General features: G+C 39.2%; 1 protein-coding gene across 2 annotated transcripts; it reads left to right on the plus strand.

Moving 5' to 3' along the window:
* The first annotated feature begins 3,532 nt into the window (after nucleotides 1-3,532).
* PNPT1 (polyribonucleotide nucleotidyltransferase 1) lies at nucleotides 3,533-23,444 on the plus strand. Of its 2 annotated transcripts, XM_053460729.1 has the most exons (28): nucleotides 3,533-3,746; nucleotides 4,695-4,755; nucleotides 5,553-5,627; nucleotides 6,162-6,267; nucleotides 6,675-6,724; nucleotides 7,560-7,623; nucleotides 8,281-8,328; nucleotides 8,458-8,571; nucleotides 9,349-9,535; nucleotides 9,777-9,828; nucleotides 10,377-10,434; nucleotides 10,803-10,899; nucleotides 10,993-11,095; nucleotides 12,196-12,266; nucleotides 12,720-12,756; nucleotides 14,556-14,622; nucleotides 14,702-14,791; nucleotides 15,347-15,400; nucleotides 15,521-15,630; nucleotides 16,474-16,545; nucleotides 16,651-16,714; nucleotides 16,987-17,070; nucleotides 17,656-17,739; nucleotides 18,645-18,751; nucleotides 18,833-18,888; nucleotides 19,444-19,522; nucleotides 20,528-20,575; nucleotides 23,229-23,444. In XM_053460729.1, the coding sequence occupies exons 1-28, from the start codon at nucleotides 3,568-3,570 to the stop codon at nucleotides 23,376-23,378; spliced, it is 2,367 nt and encodes a 788-aa protein (XP_053316704.1). In that variant the 5' UTR covers nucleotides 3,533-3,567; the 3' UTR covers nucleotides 23,379-23,444. The 2 variants fall into 2 exon arrangements, with proteins under 2 accessions (XP_053316704.1, XP_053316705.1); XM_053460730.1 differs by lacking the exon at nucleotides 19,444-19,522 and having other exon boundaries at nucleotides 23,229-23,309.
* Nucleotides 23,445-23,590: the final 146 nt, after the last annotated feature.

The following is a 23,590-nucleotide window of genomic DNA, read 5'->3' on the forward strand; positions in this document are numbered from 1 at the left end:
GTGAGTCTGGGTTTTGCGGATGCCAGGAGTTAGCTGCTTGACTGTATTGTGCCAACTGTAAAGTTTGGTGGAGGAGGGATAATGGTATGGGTCTGTTAAAGACATGATTGGATGAGTTTGGCGTGGAAGAACTTAACTCGCCCACAGAGAGCCCTGACCTAAACCCCATGGAACACCCTTGGGATGAACTGGATTACAGAGATTACAAGACAGTCCTTCTCATCCAGAAGAGTGGAAGCTGTTATAGCTGCAAATTGGGAATAAACTTTAATATTAATGTCTATGTATTTAGAATTCAATGTCATACAAGTTCCTGGTGTAATGGTCAGATATCTGAATACCTTTGTCCATATATTATATGTAGTATTATTGCATTACAGTAAAATGTTATAAAAAATGGAGGTAAAAGGAAGGTCCAGAATATACAGTTTAATATAATCAAAACAAAATTCTATCACTCTTACATGCAGATTAAGATTCTGACTAGGCATAACAGTTGTAGAATGGATTTGAATAGCAAATTGTGCATCCAGACAGAGGCTGTCAATGCTTGGCTAGTAGGTAAATTGATGTACACAAGAACCATTCTTGGGCAGATACAGAGATATACAGAGGCTCTGGTCATAGGGCATTTGAATTTAGTTTACAGTAACAGGCAGTCTATGCATTAGCGTCTAAAATGCCATTTGAGTTACCGATGTAATTTAAAAGCACACAACTGCACTCAGTCAATCAACTACTGTCTTTTCAAGTAAGACTCAACAATTGCCAATTTTCTTTGTCAGATCGAATAAACGTTTGCCCATTTATTAAAAAAAATGGTTGACCATTAGAGCAGATATATTTTATTTTGTGGCATAAGATTCCTTTTTATCTCAAGTCAGGAGTGGAAGGTGACACCCTGTATTAGACGAACACAGAATAAAAAATATGAAGTAACATAAGCTTCCAGGACTGTACAGATCTCTTCTATTGGAATGCTTTCTTCGAAATGTGGTAGATGACTATAGTAAGCGATTGACTACAGGGCATGATTGTATTTACCATATGTATAACTTCTAAATTGTGGGAAATACATTATTGTAACAAATTATAAAAAGTAGCGTTTTATCAGCTATTGTTAAGTGCCGACTACCATATATTTACATGTTTATGTCTGGTATTTATATCCTTATTTCTGGTTACAGATAACTTTGTGCATGCCTGGATTATTCTATGTTAGCTAACCTGTGCCACCTAGAGGCGACCATATGTATTACACATACATGTAAATCAAAATATAGTTTTCAGAAAATACTTGGTTCAGTTTATAAGGAGTCAAACGTTTATGTACATAAGTGCAGACAATAATATACAATTGAATATACATGAGTTGAAGTCATGAAAGACACATGTTCCAACAGTATCAACAGTTCCAACATATAGTGTAAAAGCATGTGTGTATATTAGTGTATGGTGTTAGTATGAGTATGTGTGTTAGTATTTGGTGTCAGCATGTGTGAGAGTGCTGGTGTATGGTTTTAGAGTGTCAAGGGTCAGCCTAGGGTCAGTGTGTGTGGGGGAGATACTCTGTATGATGTTTGGATGTTAGTATGCGAGTGTATTTTATTTACGAGGGGAGTGGGATGTGCTACAACACCGTTCCCGTGACCCATAGTTTCTCCGTGGTGACACAGTGACCTGGAGAAGTGGACAGGTTTGGGCATGATGAACACAATGTTTAAGGAAGTACAGTTGTCAATGCATGGTGACCTTAAATTTTCAACACAATAAAATGTCTTACCTCAAAATATTCTTTGAATTGACAAAGCTGTTCTTTATAACAGAATGATCTAAATGTATGCAATTACAAGGGTTCAAATGAGCCATGAGTGTAAGCCTTGACAAGACAAATTAGGTGTTATGCAGTGATTTAAAATGTGTATGTAGGTTACATTTAATCAATTAGGATTACTTCTGCAACAAACTTTAACCCACTTAATACCATGTGTTGGAAGAAATGTAATGGCGGTAAATCCAGTGTTCACTGCAGTTAAGTGTTGCCCTTACTAGCCAGACACAAAGGGGCAGTACTGGAATGAGCTGAGGTCAAAAACATGTATCTAAAGCCAGATTTTTATCACAAATAAAAAAGAATTCTGCAATCTTTGCCATTTGCAGCATAAATATTTATGTGATTACATTGCAAGCTGCGTCATGTGTATTACAATCAGTGCCATATTAAGATCTCCAAGAGGGAGATCCATTTCATGGTACACTATCCTTCAAGGAATGCCCGATCACTACTGTATGTGTCACATCGGCTTCAGACCCGCACCATCCTTTTTTACCTTTTCAGACACACTGTAGCTTAGATGTAGCTCGCAGACAGTGCAAGCTTCATGAAGAAAGGACTTGTGTGATGTAAGAGGGAGAAATTAACATAAAGCCAATCAGGGCTGGTGCAAGGATTTTTGCCACCCTAGGCAAAACATAATTTTGCCGCCCCTGGCTCCACCCCCACAAGCCCCTCCCGTTTTCCACACCCACGTATATGGAGCATAATTACAATAGGATAAGGTCCTCCTAATTGGCTGACTCACTCCCACTCCTCCCCATAGTGACCGCGAGCAGCGGTCACGCTTACTGAATGAACGCGGCTTGCGGCTGCAGCCTGCACTGCATGCGCGGCTTCAGCCTGCACGGCTGCCTGCCTCCCATCAAGTGACCGCGGCCGCGCTTCTAATGAATGACCATGGCCGCCGGTTTGCAGCTGCAAGCTGCGCGGCTGCCGGCGCCCCATCCAAGTAGGCGCCCAAGGCAGGCGCCTACTTTGCCTACAGGCGGCGCAGGCCCTGAAGCCAATTACCTAGGCAAGGTAGCGGGTGTGTGCTGTAGCGACCCTCTAACTCATAAGCCTCACCAGCTATGGAAGTTTTATATTAATTTAAAGAAAATGTAATAAAAAAAAATACTAGAAGCTAAAATGGCATTTCCTACTCTCTCATGCTCTATCACACTCACTCTCTTAATGTCCGAATATTGCAGTCAGATTTGCAGAGAAATAGAGGTACATAAACACATATTAATAATAATATTAAATTACATGCATATACATAAAGGGATAAGAATTGCAGAAAAGTCACATGATGATGTTGCCAATGGAGGGGCACCTGAAAAAGTTGTCACCCTGCAACCCACCAGGGATGGCACTGCACAGGTGCATTTGCCAACTGGCCCGTGTTGTGTGGATTTGTGGCCAGTATGTTGAATTAGTTACTTGCAAGCATTCTTTAATTGAGCATTGTCTGGATTTTAGACTCTGGTTAGATTTGCTATGCCCGTCACCAAAGAAAGTGTCAGCTTCACACACCCATATAGTCAGATGCCACCTAGTGGCCGCATTTCCCAACGCACCCATCGTACGTGATGACGTCTCCCGCTTTCACCATTTGACCTCTCTTGACTTATCAGAAAGCTCAAGAATCGAAACTGGTTCGCGGTTGGTGGGCGTGGCCATGACGAGGCTGCAGTGGCCAATGGGGAGGCACGGTGTAGTCAGGTGGTGGGGAGGCTGCCTAAGGTGTCATGGCGGCTTCCAGGAGTTGCCGGTCTGGGCTGATGTGTGCGTTGTTGTGTAGAGTGGGCTTACCGCTGCCTCACAGGCGCTGTGGGATGAGGCAGCTGGCGGCGCGGTGGCCTCTGCTTCGCAGGACGTTTAGCCAAACAGCGGACACTTCCGCTGTGACCGTGGACCTGGGAGGCAGGTAACGAATGACATGTAAAAGGGGGGAAGGTGACGTTGAAACGCACGTGGGGCATAGCAACATGTGAAATAGGAAATGGCATTGACATTTTTTATATGTTTAGTGATCGAGCCAACTTGTTTCAGTATTTCATCATCTGTTTAAAAAATCTAGTACTATACAAAACATCATTCGAGCTGTCGCATGATAGTATGCGTATGTATGTATGTATGTATGTATGTATGTATGTAATGATCTTACCATGGCAACCTATAGGTAATGTTATAGCAATAATAGTGTTCTTGCTCATAGCAAGACCACTTTTCAAGCATCATGCAAAAATCACTTTTAAACATAACCTGTAATGTGATCTGATTCAGGGGCTAATTTACTAAGCAAAGTTTTCAAGTGACATGCACTTTGTTGTGCTAAGAAACACCAGTTCTGGCAATCTTCCTTTGTGTTTTATCAACATCTCACAATTGTAACTGTGTGTTTCCATAGGCTAACATCTCCTCTCTTATTTATAGCAGAAACTCATTTTTCATCAGTGATGTCTGAGTTGAAATCTTTCATATCACCTGCCCACTGACAGTTTAGTGATTAAAACCTGTCAGGAAACTGAATTGTTACACATTTATGACTTTGTGCCATGTTCTGCTTCCTTCCATTACATTTTTGTCCTATCTATACTGATATTATAGTGGGTTGTGGGTCAATGTACACTCATAATTTTAAGCTGTAGTTTATATTTAACATCAACACGCCTTATTCTGTAGCTGTTGATGCGTTTGACATCTCAAGTAATATGATTATTATTTCTTCTTGCAGTGTTGTAAATATACACCAAGAATAACAATATATAATACTGTTTTCTTTCCCATCATGACCAGTCCATTTGTGTAACTATTATATGCTGATATGATTGTTTTTGTTTTTAATAAAAGAAGTTTTTTTTTCTCTTTATAGGAAGTTGGAGCTTTCCTCTGGAAAGCTTGCCAGATTTGCAGATGGATGTGCTGTTGCAAAGGTAATTTGCCGCAAAAACCTTAAACCATAAACCTTAATTATTTTTTAAATACAAGAGAACCCTCATCTTTTTTCATTTTTTTAAAGAAACATTTGTCTTTCAGACTTTTATATATATATATATATATATATATAATCTTAAACATTTAAATTATAATTCAATTGTGATTGTAGTAAAATTATGCTAATACTCTTGTTACTAAATATTAGTATTAGAAATATTGTTCCTAGCACTGTGTAATGCTCAAACAATTCCCACAAATAATTATAATCTTATATTCACGTTCTTTGTTTTTGTTTTGTTTTTTTTCTGACTGGTCAACACATTTCAATGTATTTTGCTGTCTGAAAAAAATATTCTATCACTTTGGAGTTTACTCGTTTAAGGGATAGTTTATACGCTAGCAAGTTTCTCCAGCAAAACAGCCTGTGTTGACCCAGCATAACGTATATTTTAATACAGGAGTCTGAATAATCTTATACGTTATGCAGGGCCAACCAAGTTCTTCCTGCAGCAGAAACTCTCTGGCTTTGGACCTTCGTAATGTATAGTGCTATGAAAGAGATGACTCCTGAGAACTCTCCATTTAGTAATACATAATTATCTTGTGAACCTTTGAGATAGAATTCCCATAGAATAAACCTTTTAAATGAAAAAGAGGTGCGTGCAGCTTTGCAAAGATACAAGTTCCTTGCCTCTATGGCATTTAGTTAGTTAAATCGTTGATTATGTGGGCATGTTATCACAAAATATTTCTAATGTTTACATTCCCTGTTTGATGTGCTTAATTCTCCAAGTTAGGTGAGACGTCTGTACTGGTAACTGCTGTCAGCAAGACAAAGCCTTCTCCATCTCAGTTCATGCCGTTAGTGGTGAGTATTCATTTTAAGAACTTTTTTGCTATCTCTGTGCACTTGATGTCTACAGAAATCTTCATATTAGGAATGTTGTGGCAACTGGTGAATAATTATTTGAAAGTTCCATATACCTGTGTCTTATGCATACAAAGCCAACTGAGCCAATTCTGCACTATTAGCAGACCAAAGCAGGGGAATAAAAATCCTGAGCATGAACCTAACATCTTAGAGAGAGAATACGTAATTCAAACATAATATTTATTAAAATGAATCTAAAGGAAAACCTCCTTTTTTGGGGTACAAGATAAAACACCCAAGTGAAACAATGTTCCATTCCATTTAGTAGACCCAGTATCTCTCCCTTTTTTGCTGCTTTCAGCAGCTGAATATACGTAATATCCAGTTGACCCTTAATCTGCTGTGCAAAAGTGTCTCGATTTGCACTAGTCTTACTGGCAGTTTAAAGATTTAAAAAGTTTTCAAAGTATTTTTTTTAAGGATCTTAAGCTGCGCAGATCCTTTTAAAATGAAATGTTTACTATGTTTCAGGTTGATTATCGCCAAAAATCAGCCGCATCTGGAAGGATACCTACAAATCACCTAAGAAGAGAAATGGGATCCAGTCATAATGAAATCTTAACTAGCAGAATAATAGGTATTTCAAACATCTCAATTTTTTGTGACCTGTCTTTAAACATCTCTCCCCTAGAATTAATTCCCTTGGATTTCCCAAATTACCACTTTGGTTGATATATTATGGTTGTATCTGTCATCATTGTACAACAAATCGGGGGCTTTGTTTCTTCTTGATTTACTTATGCACTTCATCAGGCTTAGGCATGTGTGACTCAGATTTTTGTTTTCTAATGTTAACATATTGTCTTCCTTATTTTAGGTATGATTGTGTCTTTTAGTAAACTTTTGATACAGATACTCTGTAAATATATTTTTTAGGATTCAAAAAAATCTAGAACTCCCCATGTGATAGTACAGCTCACTTTAGGAATTGTAATGTTATCCATAAATACATAAATGGAAATTATTTTGTCCCCTATTTTGCAGATCGATCAATTCGGCCTCTTTTTCCTGCCGGCTACTTCTATGATACACAGGTTAGTGAAATAGTATTATCATTGTTACATTTAATTTGATGCCCCCCTTATATTTTCCCTTTTGATACTGATCAGTGGAATTGATCACCAGAATACAGAGCTTTAAATTTCGCCACAGAACTTTAAATTTCTGTAGAAACTATTCAAAACCATCTTTACAAATATATACACACACACCTGTATAGGTAAGCTACAACTTCTGTCATGCTCGGTAATTATCCTAAAAGTAAAAATCTGCTGCTGGATCTATAGGCTACCCAGTTAATGCAAACTTGCACTTATACAATTGGCTCTGTTGTGTTCTAAATTCTTCTCTGGGTTAGATAATATAGATGCAGAAATACGTATTAAGCAACTCCAATCAGATAGGCAGCTGGGTGTCAATCGCAAGCAATCTGAGTGTCGGATATATGGCCTTCTATAACAATATATTAATATTGCTGTTTTGGACCCAGAGGACGTTATCCAAAGAAGTCAGTGATGCTTTTTAGTGGACTGGCTTTTATTGAGCAAGATGCAAAATCACAAACTTTTAAGTCCCTAAAGAAAGACCTCATGAAGCTATGCTCCAGAAAGCAATCTTTGGGGCTGCCTTTTGGAGCAGAGCTACTATAAGCTGCATGCAATTGATGTGTACATTTAAAATATATCCGATGCTCCTTAGAAGTTAACATCCTAGCAGCATGTATGTGGTAGAGCCAAGATCTGTATTTACCACTAACGAACATGCTTTGCATGGTACAATGGATTTATGCCTTCCATACTTGCATTGTGTTATCTTCTTAATTTATATATTTCACTGGTGCTATTGGTTTCTTTTTTTATCCTCCGTCAGGTCCTGTGCAATTTACTGGCAGTAGATGGTGTACATGAACCTGATGTCTTAGCCATTAATGGAGGTAGTACTTTCACTCTTATTTTTTCTGATTAAACGTCCATTTGATTTACCAAACGGCAGTAAAACCTCCTTGATATCGTCTTTTGTTATATCGCACCCAGCATTCTACCTGCTAAGAGTGTGCATCATTTTATTTGTATTTAAAACAGTACATGAACATAATACTTATCGTTCTGGGACTCTTGCGATTATGGCACCAATTCCCCTCGCAGAGTAAAGATATGTGTTTAATGGAAGCCCTTTCCTGTCAGTGATTGGCTGCTTATAGCAAAGAGCAAAAAAATAGGCTGCTGCCCTCGAGTTGCAGTTGCTTCAGCAGAGAAGAATGCATGTTAAGTGTTATTTCAGAGACGATACGCTGTCCTTACTTGCCTGGGGTTGTGGTATGTTTATGGTACCGATTAATGTAGCCACTGGGTCTAGGGATTTTTACCTATAGTTACTTACCCTTTCAAGTTAAACGATACTGAGCCACAAGTACTTATTTTTGCCTATATATAAAATGTACTTTTTTCTGAAACTTGTTATAGTCTGTAGCAATAAGGTAATCTTAAATCTGCATTGTATAAAGGTTTGAAATGTTTTAAATCTGTTGCTTTATGGCAATAAATGTTATAACTGCCATAAAATTAAACACTTACGTTTTCTCTTTTGCTAGCTTCTGCAGCACTTGCAGTGTCGGACATACCATGGAATGGACCGGTCGGTATGTAGCCCCTCTGATGAGTTTGTAACCATTACGTTTTCGTAGTAACATTAGTGACAACTCTATAAAAAATACATTTTGAGCAAAACCATTAATCCTCTCTGTTTGTTTTTCCCCCTTCTCGTTTAGGTGCTGTCAGAGTGGGTCTGGTTGATGGAGAGTTTATTATTAATCCCACCCGAAAAGAAATGTCATTAAGTACATTGAATCTCGTAATCACTGGACGTAGTCAAAGCCAGATAGGTAAGGTGACTCAGGGCTCAAATATCTAAGCTTTAGTTGACTTCAACTAATTGTATTGCACTTCCCATGAAGTTGGATGATTACATATCCATTCTGCTTATTGGTTGATTGTTTAGTTTATGGTCATTAAATATATTGGCATGGGGGGGGGGCAATTGCCTTCAGTCCAATTTAGACAGCATTTATTCTGCAGTGTTTTCTGCAGACTGAATGTCTGCCATGTATGCCTTGTGTTGTCTTATTTCTGGGCCACTTTGCTGGATTTGCCCATTGGGCTAAACCGAGTAAGTCGTCCCATGACAATTCGTTACCATTACATTAAGTCGGAGGAAGTAAACCCCTATCTTCTTAAAGCAAACTTCACAAATACGTTACATTTCCTGCAATGACTTATGCTGTGTTTACAATTTTAGATTTCTAAGTTCAGTTGCAAGTTTTATTTCCTACATGCACTGGGGATGTATATTTTTCTATGTATTAGTACAATATAGCCTTGATAGCGGTTTACTCTATTGAAGAGTAGTGTGATTAATACTGGTAAACTAATAAAAAAAAATATATGCTTTAAGTAGCTAGTAGTCCAAATAAATCCATAATTGCACTCTACAAAAACATATAGGAGCAACACTTCTCTTAAAAGTATTGAATGCTTTAGGAGCATAGATTTCTACTTGTAAACCTAGACTGTCACATAGAGCCTATAATAGATTGTGGGCTGGTATTGGTTTTCTTTCCTCTTACTCGCGTCTGTATAAAGTATATATTTGTTGTTTCCAGTCATGATAGAGGCTGCGGCAGAGAATGTACTTCAACAAGAGTTTTGTCATGCTGTGAAACTTGGGGTGAAACACAGTCAACAGATTATTCAAGGTATCCAGCAGCTGGCAAAAGAGCATGGGAAGGAAAAGAGAACGCTACAGAAGGCTTTCCTGGCCCCAATCGAGATTGTAGAGTGTGCTAAAGAGTAAGTGGCGTTACAACCACGTTTCAGTTTACAATGTTAGTAGTGGTTAAGGATATCTGTAACTGTACTAGAGATGATAGACGTTTAATTTACAGAAGTGTATACATTGATTTTCTAGTAATACTGGTTTATTATCAAAAGCAGCAGTGTCGTAAACATCGAACAGTCTGCTCCAAGGTTACTCTGAAAGCCACTCTCCTGGTCCTCAATGTGCATCTAATATATGTTCCGTTTTCAACAGGTATTCATCTGAAAAGATATATCAAGTATTCTCTGATTTTACGCATGACAAAGTAAGTTAAAAACAATTTGTTTAACACAGAAGGTAGCTAAGTACAATTTGTACATTGCAGTGGTAGTGTAGCTAAATATGTTGTTTCCTAAGGCTTCATTAATGAAGGGTTGTATGTTTGAATGCATCAAGGCAGAGAGGGGAGCTCAGGTGGATTACACCTTGGGTAAAGGTCTGTCATCACATTAGGCTCACCAAAGTTGCAACATTCTGTTTTAAATGCTTTAATACTGGTTATTGCCTACATATTTTAGTCAGTTTAATTCAGTACACTATAAAAATTTTTTTATTTATTTCAAACGATGCAGTATGTTGCTGCATTTTGTTTTTTCTTTCTGTAGTATGTACGTGTGTTTTAGTGAGCGGCTTTTCTGTAATGGTCATAGACTACCTGTTTTCTTTCTTGAGATTCATGGTAGATGTGATTGTTGCGTAATGTATACCTGAATACTACCAAGCCTGTGTGCTGGACCTATTTCTCTTAAGCCCTTTTTGTTTTAAAAGCATAAAAAAATGTCATTATTTATTACATTGTTAGTATTTGCTCAGATTTCTAGAGATGAAGCCATAAAGAAGATCAGGCTTGAAACAGAGGAAATGTTAAAAGGTACCCTTACAGTTACATTCTTCTTCTTTCATGTTTTAAAGTGACGCACGTTTTAGCACAAAACTGCTGCTGGAGTAATGTGTCCTGTCGAATCAAAAGTTGGAATTTGTTATGACTTCTACAGAGGTTTTAGACAAACCCCTTTTGTTTGTCAGACTTTGCTGTTAGACCAACTTTAAACAAGTTTACATCTTCTTATATAAAGTAACAATGTTAATATGGCTATGATAAAACTGGGCTGCTATGTTTAACTTGTATTCTTCCATATTTAATATTGGTATTTGTTCACTGATCTGAACAGCAAGAATGAGTTGTCACAAAGTTGTTAATGATTCCCATTCTTGTGCTTCCTTTTTTTTTTTTTATAGAAAACTTTCCAAATGCAGATCCCTTCGAAGTAATGGAATCATTCAATGTTGTCTGCAAAGACATTTTTAGAAGTATTGTTTTGAATGAATACAGAAGGTATTGTATCCCCATTATTTTTTAGATCTTATAATAGATTGGTGGAAGTGTTTCACACCTCCCTGACATATTTTTTTCCCCCTGCCTTTAAAGATGCGATGGTAGAGACCTAACATCTCTCCGAAACATAAACTGTGAAATTGATCTGTTCAAACCCCTTCATGGATCTGCTTTATTCCAGAGAGGACAAACACAGGTATGTTTGGAATAAGTGATCAATAAGATGACAAGGAGTGTTGATGTTTACCTATACATACTTGGTAATATTTTGGTAAATTCAGCAATTTGTACAAAGCATCAAAAACCTCAAAATTTTCATCTGTCAATCGTTGGTCCACACTCTCTCATGCTCTCACGCACACTCATTCTAGTTCACGCTCTCTAAATGTTTCCCCACCTTCTCTGCCAACCCCTTTCATTTCGGCATCTTCTGTCTTCAATCCTTAATCTTCTTTCTCTGTCCGTATCTCGACAGACATAATTTAGCAGCTTCAGCCAAAATGGCGGCGCTGCGGTGACGTCTTCCTCGATCCTCCAATCAGGGAAGAGGACATCACCGTAAGTGCCAACTGAAGGCGATTATGGCAGTGCTTACGGTGACATCCTGTCCTGATCCTCCGAATGGGGGAGAGGACGTCACTGCAAGCACTGCCATAATACCCTCGGTTCATGTGAGGCCAAAATGACAGTGACGTTCTCTCCACCATTTGGAGGATTGGGGAGGACGTCGCTGCAGCGCCGCCGTTTTGGCAGAAGTTGCCAGGTTATGTCCAACAAGATGCAGACTAAGAAAGAAGATTAAGGATCAAAGAGAGAAGGCATAAGTGGTTGGGAGAGAAGGTAGGGAAAATTTAGATACAAGAGTGAGAGAGAATGTGGGCACCAGGCAACAAATTTCTTTCCCTAATTAAGAATGCCCCCTTAATGTGCGGCCAAATCGAATAGGCATGGAACGGAAATCGCTGCCTGAAAACCAATGGGCTAAAAACAAACAGGAAAATTTGAGTTGTTTTTGCCCCATTGCACGTCTAATTGGTACCGGTTTTTAATGTTTGAACTAACCATTTTAAACTTCCATCCACGTGTTGCGTATTGCTCTGCTAGAGTGCAAATGTATGTTAAATGGGTGTGTATTAGCTATTCAAGTGTTATGACAGAGCAAAGAGGGGATAATGAATCAGTAAAGGCAGAAAGGGTATCCATGCAGGTAAATAGTAATAAGTAAACCTTATAAAAAATTTACCTTTTACGATTTTGTAAAATATATGGCTATTAATACATTTCTATTTTATCTAGGTTCTGTCTACTGTAGCTTTTGATTCAATCGAATCAAGTATGAAATTTGATCAAATTGCATCAGCTGTAAGGTATGTAGATCACATGCTATTAATTTTAACCCATTTTACTCATTGGCAAAACAAGGCAGTTCTTGTCACAAGGATGTATCAACCTTGTTAACGTCTAAAAATAAGGTAAATACAACGAAATGTGTTGACATGTCATGTGTTGTTCATCTGAGGTTGTATTTACCTTCTTAAACCTGTTAAGAAACAGGTGTGTGTGTGTGTGTGTGTGTGTATATATATATATATATACTGTAGGTGCTTTATATATATATATATATATATATATATATATATATATATATATATATATATATATATATATATATATATTAGTACATTTCCATTTCATCATTTTAACAGATTTCTACCTAAATTGATTTTTCTGTTGTCGCTTATTACGTGTCAAGCTTTTTTACACCTAAATGTAAATTATTTTGAATGTATTTTTATTCATATGTTTTTGTCTTTTCCCAGTGGTGTGAAAGATAGAAATTTTATGCTACATTATGAGGTAAGGGGGTAGGTTAATTTTTGCACCACTTAGATGTAATAGATACAAAATTTTATTAATATTGGCAAAGTACAAACTGTGCAAACCTATTGTTTGCTGTGCCCTGGCATGATTTTCTTTATGTAGATGTTCTAAAAATGAAGAAGATGTTTCCAGAATGTTTCCCGTTAAAGTAATCTCCTTCCTCGGTCGCCTCCTCTGAGTAACGGTGGAATGTGGTCTATGGCCAAAAACCTTTTTACCCCTCTTGGCATTTTTTCCTATTTTGTTGCATTACAACCTGGAACTTGTTGAGTGTTTGTGTCATTTGATTTACACAGCATGCCTACCACTTTGAATATAAAAATTTATTGTAAAACAAACACAATAAGAACAAAAAACTTGAGCGTGCGTAACTATTCGACCCCCCCCCCCCAACCCACTCGGTCCATACCTTGTAGAGCCACATTTTGCAGCAATTACAGCTGCAAGTCTCTTGTTGTGTTTCTATAAGCTTCCATTTTTCAAGGCAAAACCGCTTCAGCTCCTTCAAGTTAAATGAGTTCCGCTGGTGTACAGCAATCTTTGTCATACTACAGATTCTGAATTGAGGTCTGGGCTTTGACTAAGCCAGAGGTGTCCAACCTGCGGGCCCTCCAGCTGCTGCAGGACTACATCTCCCATACTCCTCAGCCAGCCCCTTAGATGAAAAAGAGCATTATGGGAGATGTAGTCCTGCAGCAGCTGGAGGGCCGCAGGTTGGGCACCCCTGCACTAAGCCATTCCAATACATTGAAATGTTTGCCCTTCAACCACTTGAGTGTTGCTTTAGCAGTATGCTCAAATCTCTGGAAGACAAGCAGGTTTCCCTCAAGAATTTCCCTGTATTTAGCACCATCCGTCGTTCCTTTAACCCTGACAGGTTTCTCAGTCCCTGCCGATGGAGAAACCTCCCCACAGCTTCATGCTGCCACCACCATGCTTCACAGTGATTTGAGGTGTTGGGTTTGCACCTGCGTTTTCCTTTCCTTCTTAAGTTATTTTCTTCACTTGACCAATTTGGACTATTTTGTGTATGTCTAGTCAATGAAATCCAATAAAAATCTATTTTAATTCCAGGTTGTAAAGCAACAAAATAGGATAAATGATAAGGGGTGAATACCTTTGCATTCCGATTTAAACAAATTGCAAATGTACCAAATTTTGGTAAACGCTGCGATATGTACAAATCAGAGGACATAGGTGGGCCTCTCTAAATGTTTCCCTACTTTCTCTGCATCTTCTATCTTCTTCTGTCTCCAATCTGTTATCTCCGTCCGCATCTCTGCAGACATAACCTGAAGGGAACTTCCTCCGATTGGGGGAGAGGACGTCACCGGAAGCGCTGTCATATCGCCCTAAATTTGATTTAGGGCAATATGGTAGTGCTTCTGCTTCTGGACATCACCAGAAGCACCACCATTTTGGCGGATGATACCTCCAGCTAATGTCTGCGGAGATGCAGATTGAAGGAAGAAGAAAAAGTGGTCGGCAGAGAAGGTAGGGAAAGTGAGTGAGAAAGTGAAGATGGGCCCCAGCCAACAAAAAAAAAAATGCACCAGAATTTTCAGCCAAGCTCAATGAGTAAGTAATGCAATTCTTCCCTGAAAACGAATGGGCCAAAAGCTAACAAACATTTGTACGAATCGTTAACGTTGGATAATGAGTCCTTCCCCAGTTTATTGATTTTAAAAATAAAAACGCAGTTGTTAATACACTGATACTTTTTTTATGTACAATGAAGAATTAACGACTGCCAATGTCATTTTTGTGTCATGCAGTTTCCCCCATACGCCACAAATGAAATTGGAAAGGTGACGGGCGTTAACAGACGAGAGTTGGGTCACGGTAAGCGTGTACAGCAGGCTGGAAAACTGCTTCAGACATTGCTTGTTCGATCGTAACCTGGCATTATATCTGACTTCAGGTGCCCTGGCAGAAAAGTCTTTGAGACCAGTTATCCCAAAAGAATTTCCTTTCACAATAAGAGTGACGTCAGAAGTATTAGAATCAAATGGTAAGTCTGTATGTTCAGAGGTTTGGGCCACCTGTTTAGCAAGTATGTTAAAATAGCAATTTTTATGTATCTGGCTGCAATTTTACAAATTTGGCTTAAGGTAAAATCTTTAATTTACTGTTGTAGGGAAACATGTCTCCTTTAACGTTGCTCTCTACTGGAAGACGTTGCAGATTTTACTTTTATTTTAATGGACGTAATTGCAAAACTACCACAAACTAAGTTTGTTTTGCAATACATTTTGTGTTTTTTTGTCATTTTAGAGGCGAAATGTTAGAGCAAGAGGCCATAGTCTTCATCTATGCCTCTGACCCTTTAACATTTATCCTGAATCTAAGATAAGGCCAAGAACAGATTTAAAGCCTGCGTCTCAACACTAGTAAAGAATGGTTTTATCGTCCGTGAAATTCTGTGTTTCTAAGGGTTTTGGGGTTTTTTTTTTAATTACGGAATTATGTTTAGCTTAAAACATAACTTATTGTGAGGTAAACTTGAGCTCTCTGGAACCTTGAACTTTTGTGTAGCAAATCTTTAAGATCTTTATTAATTCAATAGGTTCGTCTTCCATGGCTTCTGCGTGTGGTGGCAGTTTGGCATTGATGGATGCAGGTAGTGATGTTTCAATATTTACATTTGCAATCCTTGACATTTTCAAACACGTATGATTTAGTTCAGGTTCCTTGTAATCAGTCCCATAACTTCTATTTGGTTTTTCGTTCTAAACTTTAGGGGTCCCTATCTCTGCCCCTGTTGCTGGAGTTGCAATTGGGCTTGTTACAAAGTACAACTCGGCAAACAATGGAGAAATTGAAGACTATCGCTTACTTACGGATATTTTGGTGAGGCCTTAAATGTAAAGGTTACTGTAGTTTAGTAAATTAGATCCAATATACCGTGCCATAATTGGGGGTGGAGGCTGCCCTCCCCATGTGCCACCCATCAAGGGACTGCCACACTGGCACAGTCTCCTGAAAATTCCCTCTCTCAATGTCTCCCTATTTTCTCGACCAGCCACTTCAGTGTCCCTGTCTCCTTTTCACGCAGCTCCACTTCTTCTCTTGCATCTTATTCTTCGTTCTTCTTTCTTCGCCCACTTCTCTGTGAACCTTCCCTCTTGCAGTGTTTCTGCAAAAGGGCAGAGCCTCCGGGCGCATGCTCCCCCCAATTGGAACAATGGAGAGGCTGTCCACATGACTCTGCCCTATTGTAGAAATACTGCCAGAGGCAAGAATAATGCAGACAGATTCGTAGAGAGAGAGAGAGAGAGGTGCAGAAGCTTTTCTTATTCGGCGAATCTCTCTTCATTATTCCTGCCTCTTGGAGTACTTCCACAAAGCGGACGAGAAAAGGACACACGGGGCTGAAGCGGACAACAAAAAAGAGACGAGAAGCAAAGCTGCTTGAAAGGAGACAGGGACATGGGGGAAGGCGGAGAAGGTAGGGAGACATTGAGATATGTCCCAGATGCTAAATACTCTAGGTGCGCCCCTGCTTTCTTTTTAATACTGGTTTTGGAACCAAGGCTCTTAATATATTTGTGTGAATATTCCAACATGTCGAGGTCTGGGATATCTGAGATGTGTTGATACGACCCATGGTTCTTCATTTAACATTGTGTAAGTGTACTGTGAGATTAGAATGGCTCTGTTCACTTTTCATTTTCGCTTGCAAAACTCCTTTAGGGTATTGAGGATTACTTCGGTGACATGGATTTTAAAATGGCTGGTACCAACAAAGGAATCACTGCTTTGCAGGTATTTTTTATTTTTTTTTGTGTGTGTGTACGTTGTGTTATTATTTTGGTCTGTGTTGGCAGAATGTGTGAGGCATTGAGCATCATTGTGCTTTCCTTATTCCAGGCAGACATTAAGATTTCTGGATTGCCACTTAAAATCGTAATGGAAGCAATTCAACAGGCAACAGGTAGGGCTGTTGGTGTTTTTTATTATCTGGTTGATGTTTTTTTTTTTTTTTCTCAGTCATCAGCCAAAGTACTTTATTCTACCCCCTTAGGTCATGAATGCACAGCATTCCCACTACCCACATTTAAACTAGCATGCAAATAATTGCTAACCTTTTAAGGTTATGTCTAATAAATATTGTACTTCAAAGTGCACCCACTTTCAAATATGCTCTTTATTTTTTGCGGGTTATGCAAGTTTATTCATGGAATTTTATATACTGTTTTTCTTTAGTGGCAAAAAAGGATATTCTGCAGATCATGAATAAGGTCATTTCAAAACCACGAGCAAACAGAAAAGAAAACAGCCCAGTAGTAGGTAAAAAAAAAAATGTAGTGTGTGTGTATATATAATTTTATTTGAATGTAAAAAAAATGGGAAAAAATAACAATTAGAATATGCATGCGGAGACCCACTGCATACATTTGTAAATATTATTTTGCAAATAAAATTACCTAAACTGTTGATTCTATTTTATCTGGGATATTGTAAGGAAAATAAGTGAACTCCGTTTAAACCTCTGCACCTTTGCCTCGGACACTGCGTATTGTGCTTAATCTTCCTTTCTGGATCTTGCTATTGTAAAATCTTTTATATTGCGTATTCATGCGAAAACATAGGAATGTGAAGAGGGATACTGAAATTCATATAAACCAAAATATTTTTTTATTATCGTTTAAGAGATTAAGTCACATTGGCTTCTGTATTATGGTTGATCCAATTGTAGAGCCTTTTTAGTGGCAGATCCCATGGTTATATCAAGAAGCCATGTTAGTGTTTTTTAATGTTCTTTAAGCCTAATTTCTTAGTGATTAATAAATCCTATTGTGGGGGGGGCTTATATATTCTATATGCCACCCAATGGAAAAAATTAATTTGTCATCAATATTTTAATCCCTTTAGAGACTGTACAAGTTCCCTTATCAAAAAGGATGAGGTTTCTTGGGCCTGGTGGTTATAACTTAAAAAAGCTTCAAGCTGAAACAGGTGAGTGGCTGTTTTTTAGATGTTTTCTAATTCATAGGTTTTTGAAGGTGAATCAGTGTTGCTGTTAGCACAGGCGGTACATTTCAGCATTTATTTTCCCACGTTTTGCTAGACTGCCTGAAAACTCCTTAATATATTGCTTTTTGTGCGATTCCTACACCCTTGATGTGCAGGAAATACAGAATTACCAATCTCATTAAATGTGCCCATAAACAATACTAAGAATAATATGTTCACATATATGATATCTCATGTTAAGACATACTAGTACGGAACACTGGACCTGGGTGGGGTTTTGGTGGGATAATTCTGCTTTTTGGCCACTTTCTCACCCTTGAAGACTTCAGGTGGTCCCCTCTAGGGAGGGACCCAAGAAGATCCGGCCCTCCTTAAGCTTCAGCCTGGGAGAGAAGGAAGGAATGCATTTTTCTTGGGGAATCCACCCAAAGATGAACATTGAGGGACTTGGCTGCCACTGTGGCCTTACCACTTTCAGCGCTGTTTTCACCCTTTTTCATCGGGCAGGAGGAGGAGCGCGAGTATCTCGGACTTCCTAATTGGAATGTAAAAAAAAAAAAAAATCAATCCTCCCCAAGAACGCAGACATGACGCCTCTTACAAAGGGTGAACTGATTTATGGGGCTTACCGGTATTTTTTTATATGCACAAGCGCACCTGCATGAGCTGGTCTGCTACCAAATATTATGACAATGACAAAGCTGACATAAATTAAATTTGGCCAAATGTAGGATCCTGATTAGACAAATGACATAACTAAATAGATTAACAATCCCCTCTGACACCTGGTTTACGCTTAACCTAAAACACAGTATGGTTTGCAATGGAAAGAAATTTAATGAAACAAAATGTTCTGACTTGAAAGTTATGTTTTTCTTGTATTCCAGGTGTGACTGTGAGTCCAGTAGATGAAGAGACTTTTTCTATTTTTGCTCCAACGCCCTGTGCAATGAATGAAGCAAGAGAATTTATTAATGAAGTTTGCAAAGATGATGTACGAACCCTTTTTCTGTCACTTGTACTGGTTTAGCATAATTTAACGTAAAAGTAATATATATCCTCTTTATTATTTTAGCAAGATCTCCAGTTGGAGTTTGGATCAATTTATACAGCCACAATAACTGAAATCAGGTAATGTAGAAGAATGTGTCCATTGGATTTCTCATCTGAAATTCTCATTTTTTTTGCTGACTACGTCATTAAATCATTACGATTTTATTCCCAATGTTTGTCCATCCCTTTTGCAGAGCAAAAATGTACTTGAATCCATATAGGTTAAAAAGAGCAATTACAGTTATTCGCAAAACTGTGCTATTATATTACATTTCTGTTGGAGCAGATTAAATAGCACTATTAAAATATAAAAAAATTAAAATGTCAATGTTTTACATATAAACAAAACTGTCCGTAAGATTCATGTGTTAAGATATGCCGGTACAATCTATTAGGGAGTAAGGGACTGTTTGGGTGAGGGTTATGTGAAGAAGTTGGTGTTAGAAGAGCTTGAAGGTGTTAAAGCACTTCAGCTCAATGATTTCACTATCCATAATGAAGACCATCCCAGCCAGTATTAAAATTGTGCAAGAGATTGTTTTTGTATGATCTAAATATACATAAAACGGTTTCCCCTTTTTTATGCTTTTTTTTTTTATTATTTATTATTTTATCTGAACCTCTGCTTTTCAGGGACACGGGTGTGATGGTTAAGCTTTATCCAAATATGACACCAGTGCTTCTTCATAATTCCCAGCTTGATCATCGAAAGGTATATTATCTTATATGTTGCATATCCATAAGTCCTATTGGTGTAAAGAGGCAGTTATTTTCAGGAATGCCCGTTTCTACTGGTTCCGGGTTCACTAACTTACTCCTGTTGGTCAAAAGTTTAGAAAAATACCTAAACATAATAGTTATTATATAAATAAGTTAAAGCACTGGGATAGTTTTAATACTTTGAAATGGTAGTTGGTCTATACATTAGGTATGCCTTGCTAGTACCTGGTTAGACCCCTTCAAAACTGCCTTCATTCTTCGTGGCATACTTTCTACAAGGTGCTGGAAACATTCCTCAGAGATTTTGGTCCATATGGACATAATGGCATCACTCAGTTGCCGCTCACTGGATATTTTCTCTTTTTCGTACCATTCTCTGTAAACCCTAGAGATGGTTGTGCGTGAAAGTCCCAGTAGATCAGCAGTTTCTGAAATACTCAGACCAGCCCGTCTGGCACTAACAACCATGCCACGTTCAAAGTCACTTAAATCCCATTTCTTCACCATTCTGATGCTCGGTTTAAACTTCAGAAAGTTGCCTTGACCACGTCTAAATGCATTGAGTTGCTGCCATGTGATTGGCTGATTAGCTATGTGTGTTAACAAGCAATAGAACAGGTGTACCTAATAATGTGGCTAGTGTGTATATGTATGTATGTATATAAATGTATATCATTCAAACTGAAGCATACATTGTTTAGGTATTGCATTGTCTCCTAAAACCTCTCTAATCACATGTATGCTAACAAAGAATCTATGTACAAACATCTTACATGTGACTTGCTGCTACAACCATTGATTAAAGTGTGATGTGAACGTTCATTGACTAAAACCTGAGTTCTAATTAATGTACATTTCTAAAGAAAACAAAATCCAATAAATGCATTGGAAAATAAGTTCCTCAAAGCAAAAGAAAAATGAAAAACGATGGCTTTGTCTTATTATGGTATCTTCACTTTGATTTCTTTATAACGTTTTTCTTTTTTTTTCTCCTCAGATAAAGCACCCAAGTGCTCTGGGTCTTGAAATTGGGCAACAAATACAGGTATTGTGTCATTCATAAGGCAGTCCGCTTTTTGTATACCGTGTCATAGGTCTATCCATTAAATACCAAGCATGCCTAACAGACTTAAATATTTTTCTACAAGAAAATTGAGAATTTTCATCTTTTTGTTTTCAAAAAATTGTTTATCTTGGGGGGGTGGTAGGGGTTATATACTATTAGCGTATTTTCTTTTATATTGTGCCTGTTTTCATTCGAATAGAGGTGCGAGTCAATATCCTGACTCCCAATAGTCAATGGACAGAATTAACTAACAAAAAATGTCGGTTACCTGTTGCCAGGCCCGGACTGGGACAAAAAATAGGCCCGGGCATTTAAGCCTGAGCAGCCCATATTTATTTATTTATTGTTAAAGCCCACCCTTCATGTACCACCTTTGCATTTAATCATTCACACAAATCATTAACACATTCATTAATGCAGTCTCACAAATCATTCAAGCAATTCATCCTCACATGAATTCATTAATTGTCATACGCATTCACACAATTCATCCACACATTTATTCATTCATTCTCATACACATTCACACTACCCCCTCTCTTCATCTTATCTGCCCCTTTTCACTATGTAACCCCCTTCCCCACTTCTCAATATGTAGCGCCTCTATCTATCCCCTCCCCCTTTCTCACTATCTAACCACCCTCTGCCCCTTCTCACTGCACCCCCCTCCCTCACCCTACTTACCTTGTTGCCGAAGCAAGCAGCAACTGCGACCGCGCCTGTGGCAGGGCAGGATTGACTTAGGGGCTAATGGAGCTGCAGCTCCAGGCCCCCACCTTAAAATAGGCCCACTCAGGACCGGACTGACTGGTCCTATATGGCCGCATTAACGCAGAGCCCCTTAAGCCTGCCGCAACTACCCCCTCCTAACTATCTACCCTCTCCCTCTTTGAAGTTCACTTACCTTTCAGGAGTCCTGCGGTGGGGTTGCAAGGCCTCTGCCTCCCAGCTCTGCCACTGTATGGAACAGTATAGAGTGATGGGAGTTATGATGTACTTTTAGAGCATAATTAGATCATGAAAAAAGACATTGGAAATGGTACAGCATAACACCCATCACTCTCACACACTTACCAATCCACACGTATACCAATCCACACATATATACCAATCCACACACATATACCAATCCACACACATATACCAATCCACACACATATACCAATCCACACATATATACCAATCCACACATATACACCAATCATCACATATATACCAATCCACACACATATATACCAATCCACACACATATATACCAATCCACACACATATACACCAATCCACACATATACACCAATCCACACGTATACACCAATCCACACATATATACCAATCCACACATATATACCAATCCACACATATACACCAATCCACACACATATACACCAATCCACACACATATACACCAATCCACACACATACCAATCCACTCTCACTTAATGCTTTCCTACCTTTCCTTTCTTCTTTCAGCTTCTTTTCCTCTTCTTCAGTTCTTCTCTGTCTTCTTCGGGTCAGAGGGCACGGACAGCGGTGGGCGCGGCTTCAGTGCTGTGCGCCGGGATCTGACAACAAACCCCGGCGCACAGCAGCTGTTGCCGCACGGATCACAAGGGAGCGGTATCGGAGGTCTTTAACAGACCTCCGGCTCCCTTGAGTGATTTTAAGCCGGGTTGAACCCGGCTTAAAATCAGTCAAGGGAACCGGAGGTCTGTCAAAGACCTCCGATACCGCTCCCTTGCGAGCCTTCTCCTCCAGCGGCGGACATTACTGTCCGTCTCTGGAGGGGTGCCGGGTGCCGCAAGTTGGCGGCACCCAGTGCGGACCGCCCCCCGCCGCCGCCCCCTGGAGGGTGGTCGCACACCCCAAAGGTCGGCCCTGCCCTAAGGGGCCGGGAAGCCCCCACCAGGGCCGGCCTTAGGGGTCTGCGGCCGTACAGGGTTTAAATTAAAACATCGGGGTTTTTTTTTTTCAACTTAAAAAAACTTTATTTAACATGGAGGATGTTAAATAAAGTTAAAAAAACCCCCCGATGTTTTAATTTAAACCCTGTGCGGCCGCAGACCCGTGAGGCCGGCCTTGGTGGGACTTCCCGGCCCCTTAGAGTGGCGGACCCGGTCGCAGTTGCGGCGGGCTTAAGGGGCAGGTGCCCCTTATGCCCTGCGTTAATGCGGCCGTAGGTAGGGTAGGGGCCTGGAGCTGCAGCTCCATCAGCCCCTAAGTCAGTGCGGCCCTGCCGTGGCCCGGCCCACCGGGCAAATGCCCGGTGTGCCCGATGGCCAGTCCGGGCCTGCCTGTTGCTATTGGTATGTTCAGCCGTTTTAATTAAAAATAATAGATTAAGGTAGTTGAAATGTAATCTGTTTAATGTGCTTGTAGGGGCATGCTAAGGCGTGTGTCAGGCGCCCGGCTAGGGAAAGGAGGGGGGATAGCGTGTATGCTGTTGGAGCATGTTTGCATGTTAGTATATGCATGTGTTTTTGGTTGGGGGCACTACCAGCTATATTTTATACATATGTATATGATTGAAAATTGCTTGATACCCTGTACCTATGTTACATTTTAACTTCATTTACATTTGATTTTCTTGTTAAGTCATAACTTTAGTATTTTTCCAAACCGTTTCTCTTAATAGGTGAAATACTTTGGACGTGATCCAACAGATGGCAGAATGAGGCTGTCTCGAAAAGTGCTTCAGTCTCCGGCAGCTACTGTAATTAAAACACTTAGCGACAAAAACAGCATTTCAATGGGAAGCACAGACACCCCAGCATCATTACCCTAAACAAGTGATTCATATGTCTGTACATTCTGTAGATAAATGTTTTAATTATAAATCGTTTTCGTACAACTGGTTCTCTTGCCTTTTTTTCCTCTCTCACGGTATTGACACAATATTTCTCATGCTTGTCTGACCTAGCATGACCCCATCTTAACAAAGTATTTTGAAATGTGCCTATATTTGTACTTCGGTATTAGCTTTGGGTGCGCCCAAAG

This window comes from Spea bombifrons, chromosome 3 (genome assembly GCF_027358695.1).
Source record: "Spea bombifrons isolate aSpeBom1 chromosome 3, aSpeBom1.2.pri, whole genome shotgun sequence".
NCBI lineage: Eukaryota > Metazoa > Chordata > Amphibia > Anura > Pelobatidae > Spea > Spea bombifrons.